This window comes from Benincasa hispida, chromosome 4 (genome assembly GCF_009727055.1).
Source record: "Benincasa hispida cultivar B227 chromosome 4, ASM972705v1, whole genome shotgun sequence".
Classification (NCBI taxonomy): Eukaryota; Viridiplantae; Streptophyta; class Magnoliopsida; order Cucurbitales; family Cucurbitaceae; genus Benincasa; species Benincasa hispida.
This window is the reverse complement of record NC_052352.1, coordinates 11,902,943-11,921,280: the sequence shown is the minus strand read 5'-3', so window position 1 is coordinate 11,921,280 and position 18,338 is coordinate 11,902,943. Positions and strand designations below refer to the sequence as shown.

The window sequence follows — 18,338 nt, the reverse complement described above, 5'->3', positions numbered from 1 at the left end:
CAGTGGTTTATTTACGGTCGTGGATGCTGAGGGGACTCACCAGACGGTGCATGACATGGTGGTAGGGGTGGCAGTAGAGTTCTTTTGGGGATGTTTACTCAGCCAGTGGGGTATAGAGATCTTACTACCCGAATTGGGGATATTATGCATTTCAACTATCCGAGGAGAGAGTGGAGGCGCTTGGTCGTCTAGTGAGTCGGGATGAGATTAAGAAGGCTTTATTCTCGATGAAGTCTGGGAAGGCTCCTGGGCCTGATGGGTTTTCAAATGTGGTTGGGGATGATTTATGTGATGCTATGCTGAATTTTTTTTAGTCCTGTTACCTACCTGGTGGAGTTAATTCTACTACTATCACTCTTATCCTAAAGAGGCAGGGAGCAAAACGTATGGAGGAGTTTCGTCTTATTTCTTGTTGCAATGTTGTGTATAAGTGTATCTCAAGGATCTTAGCTGAGAGATTACGGTTGTGGTTGCCTGCTTTCATCATTGGTAACCAGTTTGCGTTTGTTCCGGGTAGGTCGATTTTCGAAAACATATTATTGTGTCAAGAGCTTGTGGGGGGGCTATAAGGAGGGCAGAGGGAAGCCGCATTGTGTGTTGAAGGTCGACCTTCAAAAGGCGTATGATTCGGTAAATTGGGATTTTCTGTTTGGTGTGTTGCTGGCTATAGGTACGCCCCTTCAGTTTGTTAGTTGGGTGAGGGCTTGTGTTACTTCGCCTATATTCTCTGTGATGGTTAATGGTTCCCTTGAGGGGTTTTTTCCTGGTAGGAAAGGGTTGAGACAGGGGGATCCGTTGTCTCATTTTTTGTTTGTGATGGTGATGGAGGTCTTGTCTAGGTTGTTGAATAAGCCTCCGGTGTAGTTTAGGTTCCATGATCGGTGTGAGTGTGTGGGCTTGACTCATTTGGTTTTTGCAGACGATTTGATGATTTTCTGTGCAGCTGAGAAAGAGTCTTTGGAGTTTGTGAGGCAGGTCCTGGCAGATTTTGCCGGATTGTCTGGGTTAGTTGCTAATTTGGAAAGAGTTCCATGTTTGTTGCGGGTGTGAAGTCCAGGGAGGCGGAGGAACTAGCTACGTTTATGGGTTTCTCTCTTGGTTCGCTGCCTGTTAGGTACCTGGGTTTACCTTTATTGGCGAGTCGGTTGAGGGCTGAGGATTGTGCTTCTTTGATTCAGAGGATTATAGCTCGTATTAGGAGTTGGGTAACGCGGTCTCTCTCATTTGTTGGGAGGTTACAGCTTGTTAGGTCTGTCTTACAATCCTTTCAGGTGTTTTGGTAGCATCTTCGTGTTGCCTGCATGTGTAACTCATGAGATTGATCGTCTGTTACGTAGTTATTTATGAAGGGGTAGTGCAGTGAGTAGGGGAGGTGCAACGGGTGGCGTGGGATAAGGTGTGCTTGTCGTTGGCGAGGGGGGGTTGGGTGTGAAACATGTGGCATTTTGGAACCAGGCTGCTATTATGAAGTTGTTCTGGCTTATCTTAATTAAATCAGGTTCATTATGGGTGGCGTGGGTGGAGGCTTATGTTTTGCGTGGGCGGTCTTTGTGGGCTATTCGGAGTGAGGTTGAGAGGTCTTAGTGCTTGAGGGCTATATTGCGAAATGGAGATAGATTCAAGCATTTGGTTTGTTTGATTATTGGCGATGGTCAGTCTTGTTTTGTTTGGTGGGATCTTTGGCTGCTGGGGGATGTGATTTTGGATTCTTATCGGGTCTACGGTGGTATTATGATGCAGGGAGTAGTTTGGAGGCACGATTGTGCTGGCGGATTTTAGGTTGGCGAGGAAGATTGGAGTTGGCCTACAGTGTCTTGGGAGCTTCTTGAGATCTGGGGTCTTATTCAGGCAGTGGGGCCGAGGGGTGGGGGGGGGGGGGGGGGGGAGATTATTGGGGTGTGGGTACCGAATGCGAGTGGTCGGTTTTCTATTGCTAGGTGTGCGTGGGAGAGTTTTGCGTCCTCGTCGTCCTAGGTGTCTTTGGGCTGGTATTTTTATGAGCGGGGGGTGGTATTCTGCGTCCACTCCTTCTGTGCGTGGTTAGCTGTGAGAGACAGGTTGGGTACGCGGGATTGGTTGAGGAGTTGGGGTGTGTTGTCAAGAGGGGGTGCCTTCTGTGTGGTGAGGTGTGGAGTCAACGAGATCATTTATTCTTTGAGTGCGGGTTTGGGAAAGAGGTTGTGGTCTAGTGTGTTGCGTAAAGTTGGGTTCATCGGCATGGGGTGGCAAGTTTGGGATGTGGAGTTGAGTTGGTTGTGTCGAGTGGGGGTTTCGGGTAAAAAGGGTGCGTAGTAAGTTATTTCAGCATCCATATTCTACATCTGGCAAGAACGTAATCGGGGACTGCATGGAAGTAGACCGAGGTCGGTGTTAGCTCTGGTTCACCTTATGGTCTCTACGGTTCTTGCTCGTGCTTCTTCCTGGCGGGTTGATCTTCTTGGTCTTTTATAGTGTATTTCAAATGTTTTTCTTGTTGTACTTTCCGTTGTTCTTTTTTTTTTTTTTCTTCTTTTTATGGCTCTCTCTAGTGGTTTGCGAGTTTGTTTCTTTTGTGTTGGTATTGTTCTAATCTTATCTTGTAGGCTTTGTTTTTGGGTTTGTTACCCTGTCTTTGCTCGTGCTTTGATGCTTTGATGCCTTGATTCCGGGCTATGGGATCCCCCTTGTTGTTGTATAATAATATCACTTATTCTAAAAAAAAAAATATACATTTACGCATACAATGTAGTTTTAATGTGAGGTTATAAGCCATCATATTTTGTGATTTTGAATTATAAGAGAATTTTATGATTTCCTGGTTTTTCTCCACCAATATATATTCAAATATATCTTTTGTTAATCAAATTTGATTTCATTTAATTTTTTCGATTTATTTATATATTTTCTTATCACATTGTAACCTTCTTTTGATTTAATTTAGTTTCATGTAATTCTTTCAAATTTTTTTTATACATTTTCTTATCACAGTTGAAATTTTTGGATTTAAAATTTTTGAATCTATGTTGATAAAAGTTTGAAATTCGTAAATTTTGAATTTAAGATAGAAAATTATTAAAGTATATACATATATATATATATATATATAAGAGGATTAAGAGAAAAATTATATTTCATTTTTTTTTAAATCTTTAAGATCAAATATTGATTGTTTGCAATTTCTTACAATAATATATATTATTCAACAATCTAAATAAAATAAAATAACAAAAACTCATAAGTCTCATCTTCTTTTCTCTTTTAGTTAGTCCTATCCCCTTCCCCAAATCTCTCTCTTCTTCTCAATCTCATGCCTATCACTCTTGGTTCAACAATCTTTTGAATTCCATCGTCTCAACTAGTTTCTCACGACTATTCCCATCAAGGCTGGAACCTCCAGCCTTGATCATTTGCATGTGTGCTTCTTACCTTTGTTTATGCTTTGAATACCATTTTCAACAATGACATTCTGGGATTGAGTCAAACACAATCTTAAATCTAATAGGGTTTCTAAGCTTGTCCTTAACGGATTATCCTTATCTAGTCACATTGTTTAAATGTTGCAATATCTTCAAATACTCAATTGTCAACAATGACTTATCAATTTTACTCTCACCTTGAAGGAAGTCCATCTTTGTAAACACCCATAAGCTTCTGACGACCATTGCCACCTAGTTGTAGGTTTCCCCGCACGCGCGCATCCTATTGACAACCGGAAGTGTGAAGTATCATATGAGGTGATTTTTAATTTTTTCTTATGGAATGCTTAGATATAGTATATTTGTGGTATTCGATTTGTTTTTGAAGATTGTATCTTTGCATTCTCGTTTGGACTTAATTAGTTGTTTTTAGGATAGTTTGATCATTTACTAATTATTATTTAAATTCGTTTTGCTGTTTCTATGATTTTGAAACTTTTTTGCTCTTTTTTAAATGAAACTTTAAAATTTGTTATTTCTCTTGTCAATCCTAGGTTATATATGTATGGAATAATATGGGCTTGGAGTGGGATTGGGCTGGAATCCTAAGTGACGTGAAATGAAACCATTCGGCCCATTCTTAAATGGGCTGCTATTTGAGCAAGTAACTCCAGCTTTAATGGGCTGCTTAGGTTAATTATGGCCGTAGCTTCATTTCTTTCTGGATCCTCATCATCATTGAGTTTTCCCAAATGAGTCATTTCTTAGTTTTAAATTTTTAGAAGATGCACTTTAGCCTTCGACTTTCGAAAAAATATATTAAAAAGGTTTTTTACCTAAACTTTTTTGTCATTTGCCACATGGAGTAATTTTATTTTATAAAATAATAATAATAAATAAAAAATTAAAAGTTCTCCCTCCCTCTCTCAATCACACAAGAAGCCAAATACCCATAGTTGTTCAACCTTCTTCTCTAACTTACAAGGTTACTCTAGAGATATAACTCAATCCATGACAGATGGACAAACGTCCTCAAAACATGAAACCCCACGTCACAATTTATGAACAAATATTTTTTTGGTTCAAAATATGTCATCATTCGAGGCATTTTTGTGCTACAATGAGCTATTATTATATGAACATCATCGTCATGAGAGAAGGGTTGACATGATACTTACACGAACGACATCACTATAGAATCGAATATACAACTTTAAACTCAATACATTGGAGTTGAAGAAATGAAAACTAAATGTCAATCAAATTCACAGTAAAAAAAATGAATTCCTATCATTTGAAGTATGCTCAAATTTAGCGTGTCAATCAACAAATAAAGTAAATTTGTTTTTTAAAATAAATAAATGAAAAATACTTACTTTTGTGCATCTCACTAAATTGTCTTATCTTAATTTGTCATGTGGCAATTTTTGCTTTTTTTTTTTGAAGTATTTTAATAATTTTTTTTATGTGAATAGTAGAAAAAGATACCCAAAGATTGATGCATTGGGATGCAATAAATAATGTCCTAAAGAATCAGCAATTTTTTTTGTTTTGCTTGAAAGATACTTTTTTGTGATAAAATTTAAAATTAATTTAAACTATATAGATTAAAAGTGAAAAAGTATATATTAATACAACACTAGATTTTCCCCTGATGTCCCTGTTCTTTTCAGTTTCCCGACTCGTAGTCTATAGTCCTCACAAAACGGTTGCGTTGATTTGATTCTACAAGTTTAGTCTCAAAACAAAACCGAATTCGGTTTCATCTTCGTTTCTTCTCCTTTGATTTTCGATCAACCCCTTCTGAAATCTCAGAGAAAGCCATTAAAGACCGTCACAATCAAATTGGGAGGAGGGTTTGTTTCTCAAGGCGGTGTTGGTAAGGAAAAAGAGCGGAATTGAAAATACGAGGGGGGTAAAGAAACCCTAAATCATGCTTCTAGGGTTTCGAGTTCCGACCACACCTGCTATTAGAATCAGCTGAACGCGAATTTTAACATCCGAAGGAGATGACCGACGACAATGGAAAACCGGATAAGGGTAATCAATGGCAATCGCCAAGAACACCGCACCAAGAGAAAGCGGAGGACATGAAACTCTGGGGAATTCTTCTTTTCGGTCTGATCGGTGCCTCTGCTACCACTCTCGCCGTGAGTTTTAATGCACTTTTCGTTATTTAGCCCACTTATTGCTGATTCCATTTCTTTAAAAGAGAAATTTGAATAGTGATAAGCAATGTGAATTTCGATCTATAATTAAATGCTTTATTCAAATTTCATTGAATAAGAAGGATAACATCAGTATATGCTATTGAACTCATCCTGACTGTTATCAACTGACACGATAGCCCTAATTAATACTGAATGATAAAAAGTTACAGGAATCTCTGTAGTTGAGTATATTTGTCAATGGGCTGATTGCTTGAATTCCCTGGTATACTTGGATACTAGTTCCATCAAGTAGTTTCTCTCCTTGAAGTTACTGCTTAATCGACTAGCTGTTGGATTACCCAATTTGACATTGGTTGTTTTTGGGCAGGTTGGTCAGCTGCGGAGAACTGTTGATTGGGTATATACTCAGGTATATGCGTGACTACATTTGATTTTGTTATTTCATATTTTCTAAACTCGTTAAACAACAACAAAAGGAAGCGAAGGGAAGGATTTGGCGATATACATATACACTTGACATCTGTTAGCTGATAAGTTAATTTTGTTAACAAAAGTTGAGCAGGACACAATCATCATGGGGTGGAGGAAGTGGGCGTTCTTTCCGGACATCATTTCAGGAGGAAGCATGGAAAAGGTATAATCGTAGGCTGCAAGAGGAGTATGAAGAAGAAATGGAGAGGGTGGTAAGAATTCCATGGCTGTTTATTCTTTTCCTTGTTCGTGCAGAAATATTAGTGTATAGTGTCTCCCAATGTTATTCCGTCATTTTTTAAAGTTATGAAAACCTTGGAATTTATACTGCTTTCTTTGTTAATTTGAATTTGAAATTTCACGAGAAGCTCTAGTGATGCTTTTTTGGCCAGAATCTCATTTGACCCTTGTTGGGTAAGCTCAAGTTTATTGACCAGGTATTGGGGACACTGCTCCTTGCATTATTCTAATGGCCTACCCCTTTAATCCCCAAGGCTAGTTCCAGGACGAAACAAATTGTTTAAATTTTTTGGTTTGAGCTTTGGACCTTGAAACTATCCTCAAACATCTCAATCCATTACCACCACCACACGCTTGGCATTCAAAACTTCCAACGTCTTTGTCTCACCATGATTTATCTTATCTTTTTTGAAACCTCTATTTTATTTCTTTCTCACTGTGAACTCTGGATGCCTCATCCTTTTCCTCTTGGTCTGATTGGATCTCACTGTGCACTGTTTAATTTAGGAGCGCATAAGACGCATGCAGAATGTTTTCAACAGAGAGAGGAACAAATACAAGAGAGGCTACGAAAGCTGGAGAGAAAATGGTCCTGGTGCGTATCATCAACATCACCAGCGAGATGATTGGTATTGGAAGGCCGAGACGTTCTACAGAGAGCAAAGTAACACTAATAATTACAGGGAAACTCCAAGAGACAGACCCAGTTACTTGTTATCTCATCATTATACAGTTTTGGGTCTCAACAGGTGAAGTTAGTGTGTTAACATTGCTTACAATTAAATTATGGATATTTTTCTTTCCCTCCAATTTTGGTTAGGATTAAACCTACCAATCGGGTTTCATTCCGTCCGGCACTATTCCTCTTTTCTATGTTGAGAGATTTCGTTCAAATTCTGGTCCTTTGGATTTAATTTAAATTGTCTGTCTTAAAAGTGGCATCGTGTCTTACATGTCTGCTACAGGTGTCGCAAAACACCTTATACAGATGCTGAGATTAAGGTATATTCCTTAAATTTATATGCGTTCCTATATTACTATTGTACTAGAGTCGTCTGTTTCTTTGAACTAGTTTATTATTCAAGGCTTTGGTTGTGAATTGGACTATCCATTCATGGTAACAGACAGCATTCCAATCCAAGGCGAAGCAGTTTCATCCAGATCAGAACCAGGATAATAAAGGTAGAACTATAGAAGATGATTGGGCATCATGCTTTTCTTTTCTCTCCTCTAAATATTCATCTTTTTTTTCTACCGTAACCCCTAATGGTCATTGTGTTGCAGAAGCTGCTGAGGCCAAGTTCAAAGAGGTGATGACATCTTATGAGGCCATAAAGTCAGAAAGAAAGAACAACAGTAGAGCATAAGACTTAACAAAACTGATAGTTGCCTATGGTTTGGAGCTCCGGGAACCATTTTAATAGTATGAGATATTATTGGTTTTTTTTTGCTGAAATTCCCTTCGTTAATCATGTATTTATTACGAGAAATTGAGTTTCTTATAGTACAGCAAAATAAGAGTGGGTCATGTATTAATATTTTTTTTCCAATAGGGGCGTGATATCACGCAGGCACGGCAAACATTTTTCTTTTTGCTTAACACACTAAGGGGTGTTTGATAAATGGATATGAGTTGAGTTGAGTTGAGTTGGGTGGATATTTATTACCCATATTTGTTAAGCCCATAAAGAAAATCTATGGGTTATTAAAATCCCCTTTTTTATCCACTCAAAACTCTCTTTTTTTATCCCCTCAAAACTAGTACTTTTTATATCAATATGGTTGTTTTCAAAACTTATTATATTAGAGAAATGTTAGATCTTTTATATTAGAGAAATATTGTTGTTTTACTAGAAGTCGAGGGTTGAGAATTGGATTAATGTAGAGGTCGAACGTTGAGAACTCGACAAACAAAGAAAAACTTGGAAACAATATGCATATTAGGGTTGTCGTAGGTTGAAGTTTCGACATACATAACACGACAAACAAAGAAAAACTTGGAAACAATATGTATAAAGGGTTGTTCATAAGTTGGAACTTCAACCCTGGACAAGTGAAATCTGATCTTGCTAGAAGGAAATCTCGCTAAAAATGTGGGCTAAATCTCCCTAATTTTGTGATGAGGATCTCACTCTAGAAGTAAATTTCGCTAATTTTATAATGAGGATCTCGCTCTGGAAGGAAATCTCGCTAGAAATGTGGGTCGAATCTTGTTAATTTTATGAGGAGAATCTCACTCTAATTTTTTTTTTTTTTTTTTTTTTAAAAAAATTTTTTTTTTTTTTTTTTTTTTTTTTTTTTTTTTTTTTTTTTTTTTTTTTTTTTTTTTTTTTAATGAAAATATGTTATTTCTATTTACTTGACTTTACTATTTGTATTTACTTGACTTTACTACCATGGCTGTTACTTACTTTCAACTAACACTCAAATTAATTTCACTCTTTAATTAATGAGATTAAATTAATTTCACTCTTTAATAAATGCACTCAACTCTCTCCAACAAGCACTTCTTTCTCCCTCTTCTATTTATAGATGACTTCTCACTCGTACGTTTTATATTTCCACTGTCTTTCTCCATTATATTTCCACCTTTTGTTGGTTACTCTTTAGTTCAATTTATTTTTTTGTTGGTTACTTCTTAGTTCAATTTATTTTATTTTATTTCTAATCTAACTATCAATATTTTGTGTTTTTTGTGGGGTCCAAACTAATTGCACAAATAATTCTTAATTAGTTTGAGAAGATTTGTTATTTTGAAGTTCAAAGTATCTCTTTTTTTTAGGACTTATTTTTTTTAATCTTTTTTATGGAAATATGTTATTTGTTAATTGTTGGTCACATTTTTTTTTTTTTGAAATACTAGTTCACACATTTTTTTTATTAATGGTTGGCGACATTATATTTTTTCATCTGATATTTCTCAAAATTTTTATGAATTAGGGGTGAAATAGTACTATTATGTAATTTATTTTTATCTAATAATAAGTTCATTTCAATGGGTGAAAAACAATGAGGATCTCGCTCTCTGATACTTCTTAAATTTTTTATGAATTATGGGTGAAATAGTACTGTAATTTTATTTATCTAATAATACGATCTCGCTCATGAGGAGGATCTCGCTCTTATTGTTTTTCACCTCCTCTGATACTTCTCAAGTTTTTTTTTTTATGAATTATGGGTGAAATAGTACTGTTATGTAATTTTTTTTTAATCTAATAATATGTTCATTTCAATTCTTTCTTTTTTTTTCAGCTTCAATAAGATCATATTCTATACATTTTGGTGTGTTATTATCAAGCTAGTTTCAGGATTAATTTTAGTATGTCTTACTATCGTTTCACAATCAAAATTGATTTTTTTTTTTTATTATTTATAAATTATGTAATTGTAATGAAACGATGGTATTAATATTATAACCAATGTTTAATTTCTGAAAAATATAGTTTCTAATCGGTGACATAAGAATTAAAAAAATATTGCACACCAATATTCATACAATCGGTTTACCAAGTTTTGAAAATATGGAAAAATGCATATTTTTTTCTATATACATCGTTTTAACACATCTTTCGGTGAAAATTTGTTGTCCTGGGAACTAGGATTATGACAAGTTTAGATTATTATAGGTACATTGGGCCCTTAAAAAAAAAAAAAAAAAAGAACCGACTAGGCCCTTAAAAAGACTTAACTAAAATACCCTCAACCCTATCCTTAGGAAAAAAAAACCCACTAAGCCCTTGAAAACATGTATTTTTAGATTATTATAGATACATTGGAAATAACACCATAAATCTAAACTATAACCCAATATGCCCAATACCGACGCTTGACATCGTTTGCTATTCTTTCTTAATCATGAAACATAATCCGCCAAATACCTTACCCTTTCAGGAACAACTTGTGTATCCCTTTTCCCTATAAAGATGGATACGGTTGAAGACCTCTTTTTGATCATGAGAATTATTTCACACTCTCAAATACAGTTGTTTATATCACTAACCACGTTATTGAACAACTACCGAAGGATAGAGAGACAACCGACATATGCTAGGTACTACATTAGGCAGTTAACCTTCTTTCGCCTAATTTACGAGAGTGACTTGACATGTCGTGAAAGCATCCGAATGGATAGATGTACCTTTACGATTCTATGTAATATGCTACGGTCGACTGGTTGTTTGGAACCAACAAGATGTATGGATGTCGAAGAGATGGTTGTGATATTTCTACACATTCTTGCACACGATGTCAAGAATCGAGTGGTACGTAGAAACTTTTCGAGGTCTGGTGAGAGTTTCGAAATATTTCAACACAGTTCTTAGGGCAGTCTTTCAACTTCACACTGTTTTGTTAAGAAAACCAGAACCGATCACAAATACATTCACCGATGGAAGATGGAAGTGGTTTCAGGTACAAAAAGTACTCAGTTTTTTATATGAATACGTCATAAATATGCATGCAATGATAGATTTTTTTTAATTCATTCTGATCACTTGAGAGAAACAGAATTGTCTAGGTGCGTTTGATGGGACATACATTAAAGTGAATGTTAGTGTTGTCGATCGACCTCAATATAGGACAAGAAATGGAGAGATTGCCACAAATGTTCTTGCGTTGTGTGATCAAAATGGGGAGTTTGTCTTCGTTTTGCCAGGGTGGGAAGGGTCTACAGTCGATTCAAGGGTTCTTAGGGATGTGGTTTCACGACCTTACGGATTAAGGGTTCCAAAGGGTATTATAATAACCGTATACGTTATTTAAACATGCATACCTGCCACAACACATGTGCATGACATTTCGAAACGTGTATAGGATACTATTACCTATGTGATGCTGGATACCCCAATGTTGAAGGATTCTTGGCACCGTACAAAGGGAAACGATATCATCTCTCCGATTGGCGTGGAGCAGGAAACGCACCGACAACTGCAAGAGAATTTTTCAAAATGAAACATTCTTCAGCAAGAAACATTATCGAGCGAGCGTTTGGGTTGCTAAAGGGGCGGTGGGCTATTCTTAGGGGAAAATCATTCTACCTACTACAAGTCCAATGTCGAACAATAATTGCATGTTGCCTTATTCACAACTTGATCACAAGGGAGATGAGAATCGGTGCAAATGCTTGACGTGCCCGATGAGGAGAATTCTGCATCAGTTGGTCTTGATGGGGATCATATTGAATTTGTTGAATCATTAGAGGAATGGACCAAGTTCAGGGATGACTTAGCGGTCGAAATAGCCTGATTATTCAATGTTCATTGCTTACTTTTCTTTTACTACTAAATGGAATTTAATTATGGAACATTCCAAGTATGTCGTGAAAATATTTTGTGCCAAGACTCTGTGTGAACAAGTTAAATTGGAACATATAATTTCAGCAGTTTATCCTTTGTTTGTGCATGTGTTTAATTTATAGCATCTTTTCATTCAACAAACGTATGTATGCAGCATAATGACAGGTAATGGTAAGAGGTCTAAACACGTATGGTCGAAGGTGGAGGACGCTAAGTTGGTGGAAGCTCTATTGTATTTGGTGGAGACCGGTTGGAGGTTCGATAATGGGACGTTTCAACCAGGATACCTACAACACTTGGAGCGAATTCTGCATGAGAAAGTGCCCGGGTGCGCATTGAATCATAATACCATTAAGTGCAAGGTGAGAAGTCTGAAGAAACAATACAACGCAGTATCAGAGATGTTAAGTCAGTGGGGTTCGGCTGGAACGAGGAGTTCAAATGTGTCCAGGTTGAAAGGGAGATTTTCGATCTTTGGGTTCGGGTAAGATTCTAGAAAAAAAAATGTACGAATACGTGTTATAATATAAATATTAATAATGTGTATGTGTATTAATGCAGAGTCATCCCAATGCGAAGGGGATGTGGAACAAGCCATTCCCACATTACGATGACCTATCCACCGTATTTGGGAAAGACAGAGCAGTAGGGCAATCAAGTGAGGACCCATACGTGATGGTGAAGAATGCATTCAGAGAGTTTGAAGATGAGATTCGACTTGGATCACAGGATTGTCACACCCCTGAGGTTTGCCAGACAGAATCACCATTAAATCAAGATGAAATAGAAGAAGAGCCAGCAGAGCAATCTACAGGTAGAGCGAGTGTACCTGCCGAGTCATCTCGAGGCAGTAAGAGGAAGAGGTCATCATTCCAAGCTGAAATGATCGACATCATGAGATCGACTGTTGAAATGCAGAGCACACACATGGGTAGACTTGCATCGTGGCAAAAGAAGAAGTATGAGTTGGAGTTCGGGCGTCGAAAGGAAGTAGTAAATGCCATATACAACATTGATGGCCTGAATGAGGATGATCAGGTCACCCTTATTGACCTCGTTGTCACAGACATTCAGAAGACAGATTGCTTCCTTTCAGTACCAGAACAAGCACGGAAGAGGTACTGCCTCCGTCTACTAGGAAGAAACATGTAGACTGACCACACCCCTATATTTTGTTTATAGTTCTTTTGGATAACAGCAAATGGACAGTGGATTGTCATGTCGAAAAGAATGATAACTTTTGCGTACTTGAAAACATGTACTTTTTGTATTTGTAAATATAACTAATATTATAAGTATCGAAAAGAACATATATTTTGTGAATTTTTTTGGATATATATACATACAAACATTCAATATGAAATATATATACCTTCAATATATATACATACAATATACAATATACCAATTAATTGAGTAGCAATATGAAAATATTTTGTTGATATGTTTTACCGATTGAGGAGAATTAGAATTATTACAGTTTTTGAAAAGAATATATGAAAAATAATCTATTATGTTCTACAAATTGAGATTGTCCAGTTTATGTCATAAATGATTTGAGAAAATACGTGTATATTTGAAAATTAATCAACAATAGCAAAGCATAAAACTATAAAAATAAAAGAATGAAATAAAAAAAACAAACAGAAAAAAATAGAACTAATCCCATTCACAAAAAAACTGCATCAGATCCTCCAACTCAACTCAATTCAACTCTGCACAACAAACACAGACAATAATTACCAACTCAACTCAACTCTGCACAACAAACACAGACAATTTAACTTCCCAGATAATTTAACTCTTCAGATAATAATTACCAACTCAACTCAACTCAACTCTCTACTTTTATCACATACCAAACACACCCTAAAAGAGTTCTCAGTACCATATTAAATTTATTCCTGTTGGATGTCATAGTACTTGTAGCTTGGTAAAAGGGTTCATTTTGGAAATTTTAATTATACAAAATACCCCTGAATTTTTTGACAAGTTTCAATAATATATCTCAAACTTGAGAACTTTCATTTTTATCCTATAATTTAGAGGCATTTTATATTTTGCCTTTTTTTTTTTTTTTTTTTTTTTTAAGAAGGGAAGTATTTTGTAGGGCCGTTTTCAAATAGGAAAAAAATAATCAAAATATAAAATTTTAGGATAGACTAATATTTATTCGTGTTTATCATCGATTGATTTCAAAATTTTGCTATTTTGTAGATATTTTCAGTAGTTTTGTCATTTGAAATAATTTTCCTATTTTTATTTCTTTGTATTCTCAAGTGTTTAATAAACCGGGAAAGAATAGTGTTAAGTTAACCAAAATTTTGGTTCGAAGAGACTTGCGGATGATTCTAGTGTTTGTGGGTTAGATTGGATTGAAATAATCAATCCAATTGTTTGGGTGATTAATTTTCTCAATCCATATAACCCCAATTAAAAAATAATCCAACCCAACCTAACCGTGAAACATTTGGGTTAGGTTGATTCAAGTTAATTGAATTATCTATTTAAATCAGGAATGATTGGAGAATAAATTGTTCAAAAAAAATAAAATTTTAATAAGTACATGTATATATAATTGAATCATAAGGAAAAAAAAAATATATGTTTTAAAGTTACTAATAAGTTTAGATTAATTTAGGTTATTTTAGATGAACCCATCAACTAACTCAACTTACCAAATTTTCATTTATTTGAATTCAATTCAATCCAAATCATACGGATGGAATTGGATTGGTCGATTTTTTCGAGTCATAGTGTCTTTTGAATACCCGTAGATTTAACAATCTTACATTTACTTATTTCCTTCATCTTTTTTATAATAAAAACTCTAAGTATCTAATTAAGAAACTAACAACTTTTTTTTCTTTCGATACTTTTGCCATCAAATAACTCTCAACGCTATGTGGTTTTAGCAATGTATTTGATTATGTGCGATAATATATTTGGAAAATGGAGAAAAAAAAATAAATAAATAAATAAAAAGGGCACAATATTATGCATTTAGAATACTACCAATTAAACAAAAAGAAGTCTCTTTACTCTATTACATTGTTCCCAAGGCAGTTTGACAATACATAAGTGATTGGGGGTTCTTGAAATGAATTAAGAATATTTACACTCCTGGCTCCAGATCAAAAGTACACAGCTTTATTGATCAACAATTGAAACCAAAATCTAACAACAAAAAATTTGACTTATCTTCCTTTTAAGGCCTCTTTTTCCTCCTCAGATATGATACAAACAATGCCCAAAATTTGATCCTTCATGTATTTCATCACTTTCATGGCATGGGTTTAAAAACTGGTGGGCTCCTGTAATAAGCAGGAACAGTTGCTGGGAAGAACATCTGCCTAACTCCTTCCGCCTTTATTATTGGAAATATGATTCCTGATGCGCTCTACAACAAACAAACCCAATTCATTTCCCATTAGTCATTACTTGTCTAAGAGGAAATTATGAAATGATGGTGTTTTGTTAGTTCAAAACTCACATAGATCAATCTTGCTCCAATCCAGATGCCTTTCGGAGAAGGAAATGGAAGCAGTAAGCGACCAACTCCATATATTGCCACCGCAAAGAAATGGAGAACAAGACTCAATGGGCGAGGATTCAATCCCGAAAGCAAGGAGACAGGTCCATTTGAGAATATTCCTCCAAGGCTCAAATAATCAAAGCAAGCTTGTCTCATTTCCTTCCTTGCTTGATCTGGTGATGCACAAAAGACCTTGTATAATGCCCCTGCCAATGTGTTGATTGTAGAAGCCACTGGCTGCAGTTTGAGACGAATATATTAGAGATTTTACTTACGGCCTATGGTAAAATGGCTTTTAGGATTGCCATCAATGTAAACTGAAGTTATACCTTTCTCAGAGTGTAAAAGGATTCTAGATACTTGCAGAGAGTTGGTGCATCATTCAAGTCTTTCAGTGGCTTCAGGAGGTTCCTGAGCACAACAATATCAGACAAAGCTACTGTCATTCCTCCACCGGTGAGAGGGTGGCGCATGTTGAATGCATCACCCATTAGTAAGGCACCGGGTGTCGGCTGGGGAGCGGCAGGCATGCTTCTATTTGGCATTGTCCTTATATTACCCTTCTCAATAGCAGCTACAAATGCATCATGTATTTCCCGAGGAACCTGCATGAGTAATGGTAAAGTCATCAGTTCAGAGCACTAGAAAACATAGTTCGGCATGAAGTTGGGACTATTGAAAAATTGTACCTGAGGAGCTACTACGGTCTTCAAATACTTTTCCATTTCACCATTTGATATAGAAGGAACCTTCTGGCCAGGAACATCAACCAGACAACGGATCTCGGTGCTGCTGATGGGATAAAACAAAATTGGAGAAGGATCTCCGAGAACAACATGCCCATGATTTGCAAAAGGAAGTTGGCAATTCTCCAGAACCAATCCCACAAAACAAGATGGAACATCAACCTGCAAAAGATAAAAGAGCAGATAAAGAGCTCGAAATTTGAAAAAACTTATTCACTGTTTTCGTGCAGTTGGCAAAATGTAATTAGAATCATTCTGCAGCCCTCAAATCCCAAGAGAAAAGAAAATGTCTATTTTGGCATACCATGGAAGTCTCCTTACCATTGGGTTGCAAAGAGAGCGGCGCAAATTTGAGAAGCAACCATCACAAACAATGGTTAGAGGAGCATATGCCGTTTTTACTTCACCATTTTTGGACTTATACTGCACGCCTTTGATCGTTCCCTTTTCTTCAAGCAACGAAGTAACTGTCCCTTGCTCCAATCTCACACTACAAGAAATGGAAACAGCATGTAAAAAATTTCATTGATGTGTGAATCCAGGGTAGTTATTCATTATTCCAATCACAAGAAATACAGAAGTGTCAATGGTGAATATTTGCCTCTATCTTTACCCAAACCTACAAAATTTTGTCTTAAATCCATTTACATAGGAGTGAACATTAGTTTCAACCTCATATTGTCCGAATCTGCTTAACAATACAATAAAATCCCTAACGTTTAAAGACCACATGTTTCATATCACAGAATAACTCAGAAGGACATGAATTGTCAAAACACTCCGTCCACAAAATCTTTACTTCAATAGACTAAAATTGACATTTAACATTTGATCATGGGACATTCTATTAAGGTTAAACTGTTAAATCACTGACTATCTCAAAAGTTTAAGCTGATGGGTTGCGGACTAATGGTAAATTTACATGTATAAAATAGTTTAACTAAACCTCCTTATGAATTCAAAGAGAAGAAAACAAGACGAAATGAACATACTTGGGAAGTGAAGCAGCCTTCTCCCTCATTCTCTGTATGAAGCGTCCATTGTGGAAGCTTCTTCCAGATACATCGGAGTGAAAATTTTCCAGTGGGTAAGAAAGTCGAGTGTTCTTTCCATCCTTAAAAAGGGCATAGCCATACACCTTCTGTGCATCAATTTCTTCAACGCAATCTGTATTACAAACATTTGCTTTCCTAAATTAATTGATGAATATTTTGTACTTTTAAGAAAGAAATGAAGCGAGTTGGAAAAAAAAAATTGCCATGGGTAATTGCATACCTTGCAATCCTAACTCAATCAATTTGAGGTATCCCCCAGGCTGCAATAATTCACCAACGATTCTATCAGGCTCTGTCAAGTCTCTTTCAATCACGTGAACTCGACGACCATCCTACCAGTTTTGATCTCATCAGCTTGCTTTGCTTCCATTGTAAAAATTACAAAAAGGGAAATATATATATATATATATATATAAACATTCTTTTCTTTTAAATTTAACTATCAAACTTTTGAAATGATAGTTGACTTTTGAAAGAGTGATTGATAATGAACAACAATCACATAAAATACATAAATAAATTGGGTTTTGGGTTAAGATTTAAAATATAAATTCGGACCTTATCCTTCGATCAGCAATAATCAAAACCATTTTGCATCAAAATACGAAGCAGTGATTTTATCCATTATAAAAATCAACAAGTGGCTGCATAAAAATTTAATTTTATATATTTGCACCAATAAGAGAGGAAGAAAGAAAAAGCAATCATCCATTGGTTACAGCATACATGGAAGAGGAATTTACAACCAGAAGTTTTTAATTTCTTTCTTCTTTCCATTGTTTTTCCTCTCATCCATAATAATTCATAAATCTGCAATGGATTCTTTTATTCCCGGGGTTTCTATGAATCAAATATCAATTATACTAAAGCGAATAATTAATTATTATTTTTTTTATAATTAAAAAAAAAAAGCGATAAAAAACGATTGTACCTTGCCGAGAGTGTGAGCAAGGGCGGAACCGGCAACACCAGCTCCGACGATGATGACGTCGGCGTCTCCGTCGATGGATCTACATTCTCCGTTGGTGGTTGAAGAGCTTCTGAGACAGTCGCTCCTCGGCGTGGAATGGGTTCCTTCTACTCGGCGATTCCTTCTGGGAGCGAGGAAGAAAGAGAGGGCAATGACGAAGGCGAAGAGGGCGGACAAGATCCAGCCGAAGGCGCAGTGATCCACCATTGTTTCCTGGTTACAGAGAATGGCAAATCACAGCAACCTCAGGGGAGATCCCCGCGGCGGCGGCGAGAGCGACGACCAAAGAAAAATCGTTACGGAGAGTGAAAATTGAAAAAGAAATGATGGTTTTATAGAATTTGTGAGGCGGAGAGGATTAAATTAGTTACATCCATACATTATTACATTGTTGCCGTCTCCTTCTTTCAATCAACAGTCGCATTGGATTTGGATTTAATTAGTTACAAACTCAAAAATGT

The 18,338-nt window shown here is 36.1% G+C and overlaps 2 protein-coding genes across 3 annotated transcripts; one reads left to right on the top strand and one right to left on the bottom strand.

The window, feature by feature from the left end:
* The first annotated feature begins 5,040 nt into the window (after positions 1–5,040).
* LOC120076612 lies at positions 5,041–7,988 on the top strand. Of its 2 annotated transcripts, XM_039030489.1 has the most exons (7): positions 5,041–5,545; positions 5,934–5,975; positions 6,121–6,249; positions 6,785–7,026; positions 7,243–7,279; positions 7,402–7,459; positions 7,562–7,988. In XM_039030489.1, exons 1-7 carry the CDS (start codon positions 5,405–5,407, stop codon positions 7,642–7,644), a joined length of 732 nt encoding a protein of 243 aa, XP_038886417.1. In that variant the 5' UTR covers positions 5,041–5,404; the 3' UTR covers positions 7,645–7,988. The 2 variants fall into 2 exon arrangements, with proteins under 2 accessions (XP_038886417.1, XP_038886418.1); XM_039030490.1 differs by lacking the exon at positions 7,243–7,279 and having other exon boundaries at positions 7,562–7,613.
* Positions 7,989–14,569: 6,581 nt separating this feature from the next.
* Positions 14,570–18,338, bottom strand: LOC120076479 (squalene monooxygenase SE1-like). Its single transcript, XM_039030319.1, has 8 exons — positions 17,839–18,338; positions 17,128–17,239; positions 16,845–17,019; positions 16,174–16,342; positions 15,796–16,014; positions 15,436–15,711; positions 15,065–15,343; positions 14,570–14,971 (listed from the first exon to the last, which is right to left on the bottom strand). Exons 1-8 carry the CDS (start codon positions 18,082–18,084, stop codon positions 14,855–14,857), a joined length of 1,593 nt encoding a protein of 530 aa, XP_038886247.1. The 5' UTR covers positions 18,085–18,338; the 3' UTR covers positions 14,570–14,854.

What these genes read in the sequence shown, in the direction of transcription:
- LOC120076612 (XM_039030489.1), top strand. Translation starts at nt 5,405, where the DNA reads ATGACCGACGACAATGGAAAACCGGATAAGGGTAATCAATGGCAATCG. An exon ending in CCTCTGCTACCACTCTCGCC is followed by an intron (nt 5,546 to 5,933) that starts GTGAGTTTTAAT and finishes GTTTTTGGGCAG; the next exon opens with GTTGGTCAGCTGCGGAGAAC. An exon ending in AAGAAGAAATGGAGAGGGTG is followed by an intron (nt 6,250 to 6,784) that starts GTAAGAATTCCA and finishes TGTTTAATTTAG; the next exon opens with GAGCGCATAAGACGCATGCA.
- LOC120076479 (XM_039030319.1), bottom strand. Translation starts at nt 18,084, where the DNA reads ATGGTGGATCACTGCGCCTTCGGCTGGATCTTGTCCGCCCTCTTCGCC. An exon ending in AAGGCTGCTTCACTTCCCAA is followed by an intron (nt 16,343 to 16,844) that starts GTATGTTCATTT and finishes CATTTCTTGTAG; the next exon opens with TGTGAGATTGGAGCAAGGGA. An exon ending in CCTTTTACACTCTGAGAAAG is followed by an intron (nt 15,344 to 15,435) that starts GTATAACTTCAG and finishes CTCAAACTGCAG; the next exon opens with CCAGTGGCTTCTACAATCAA.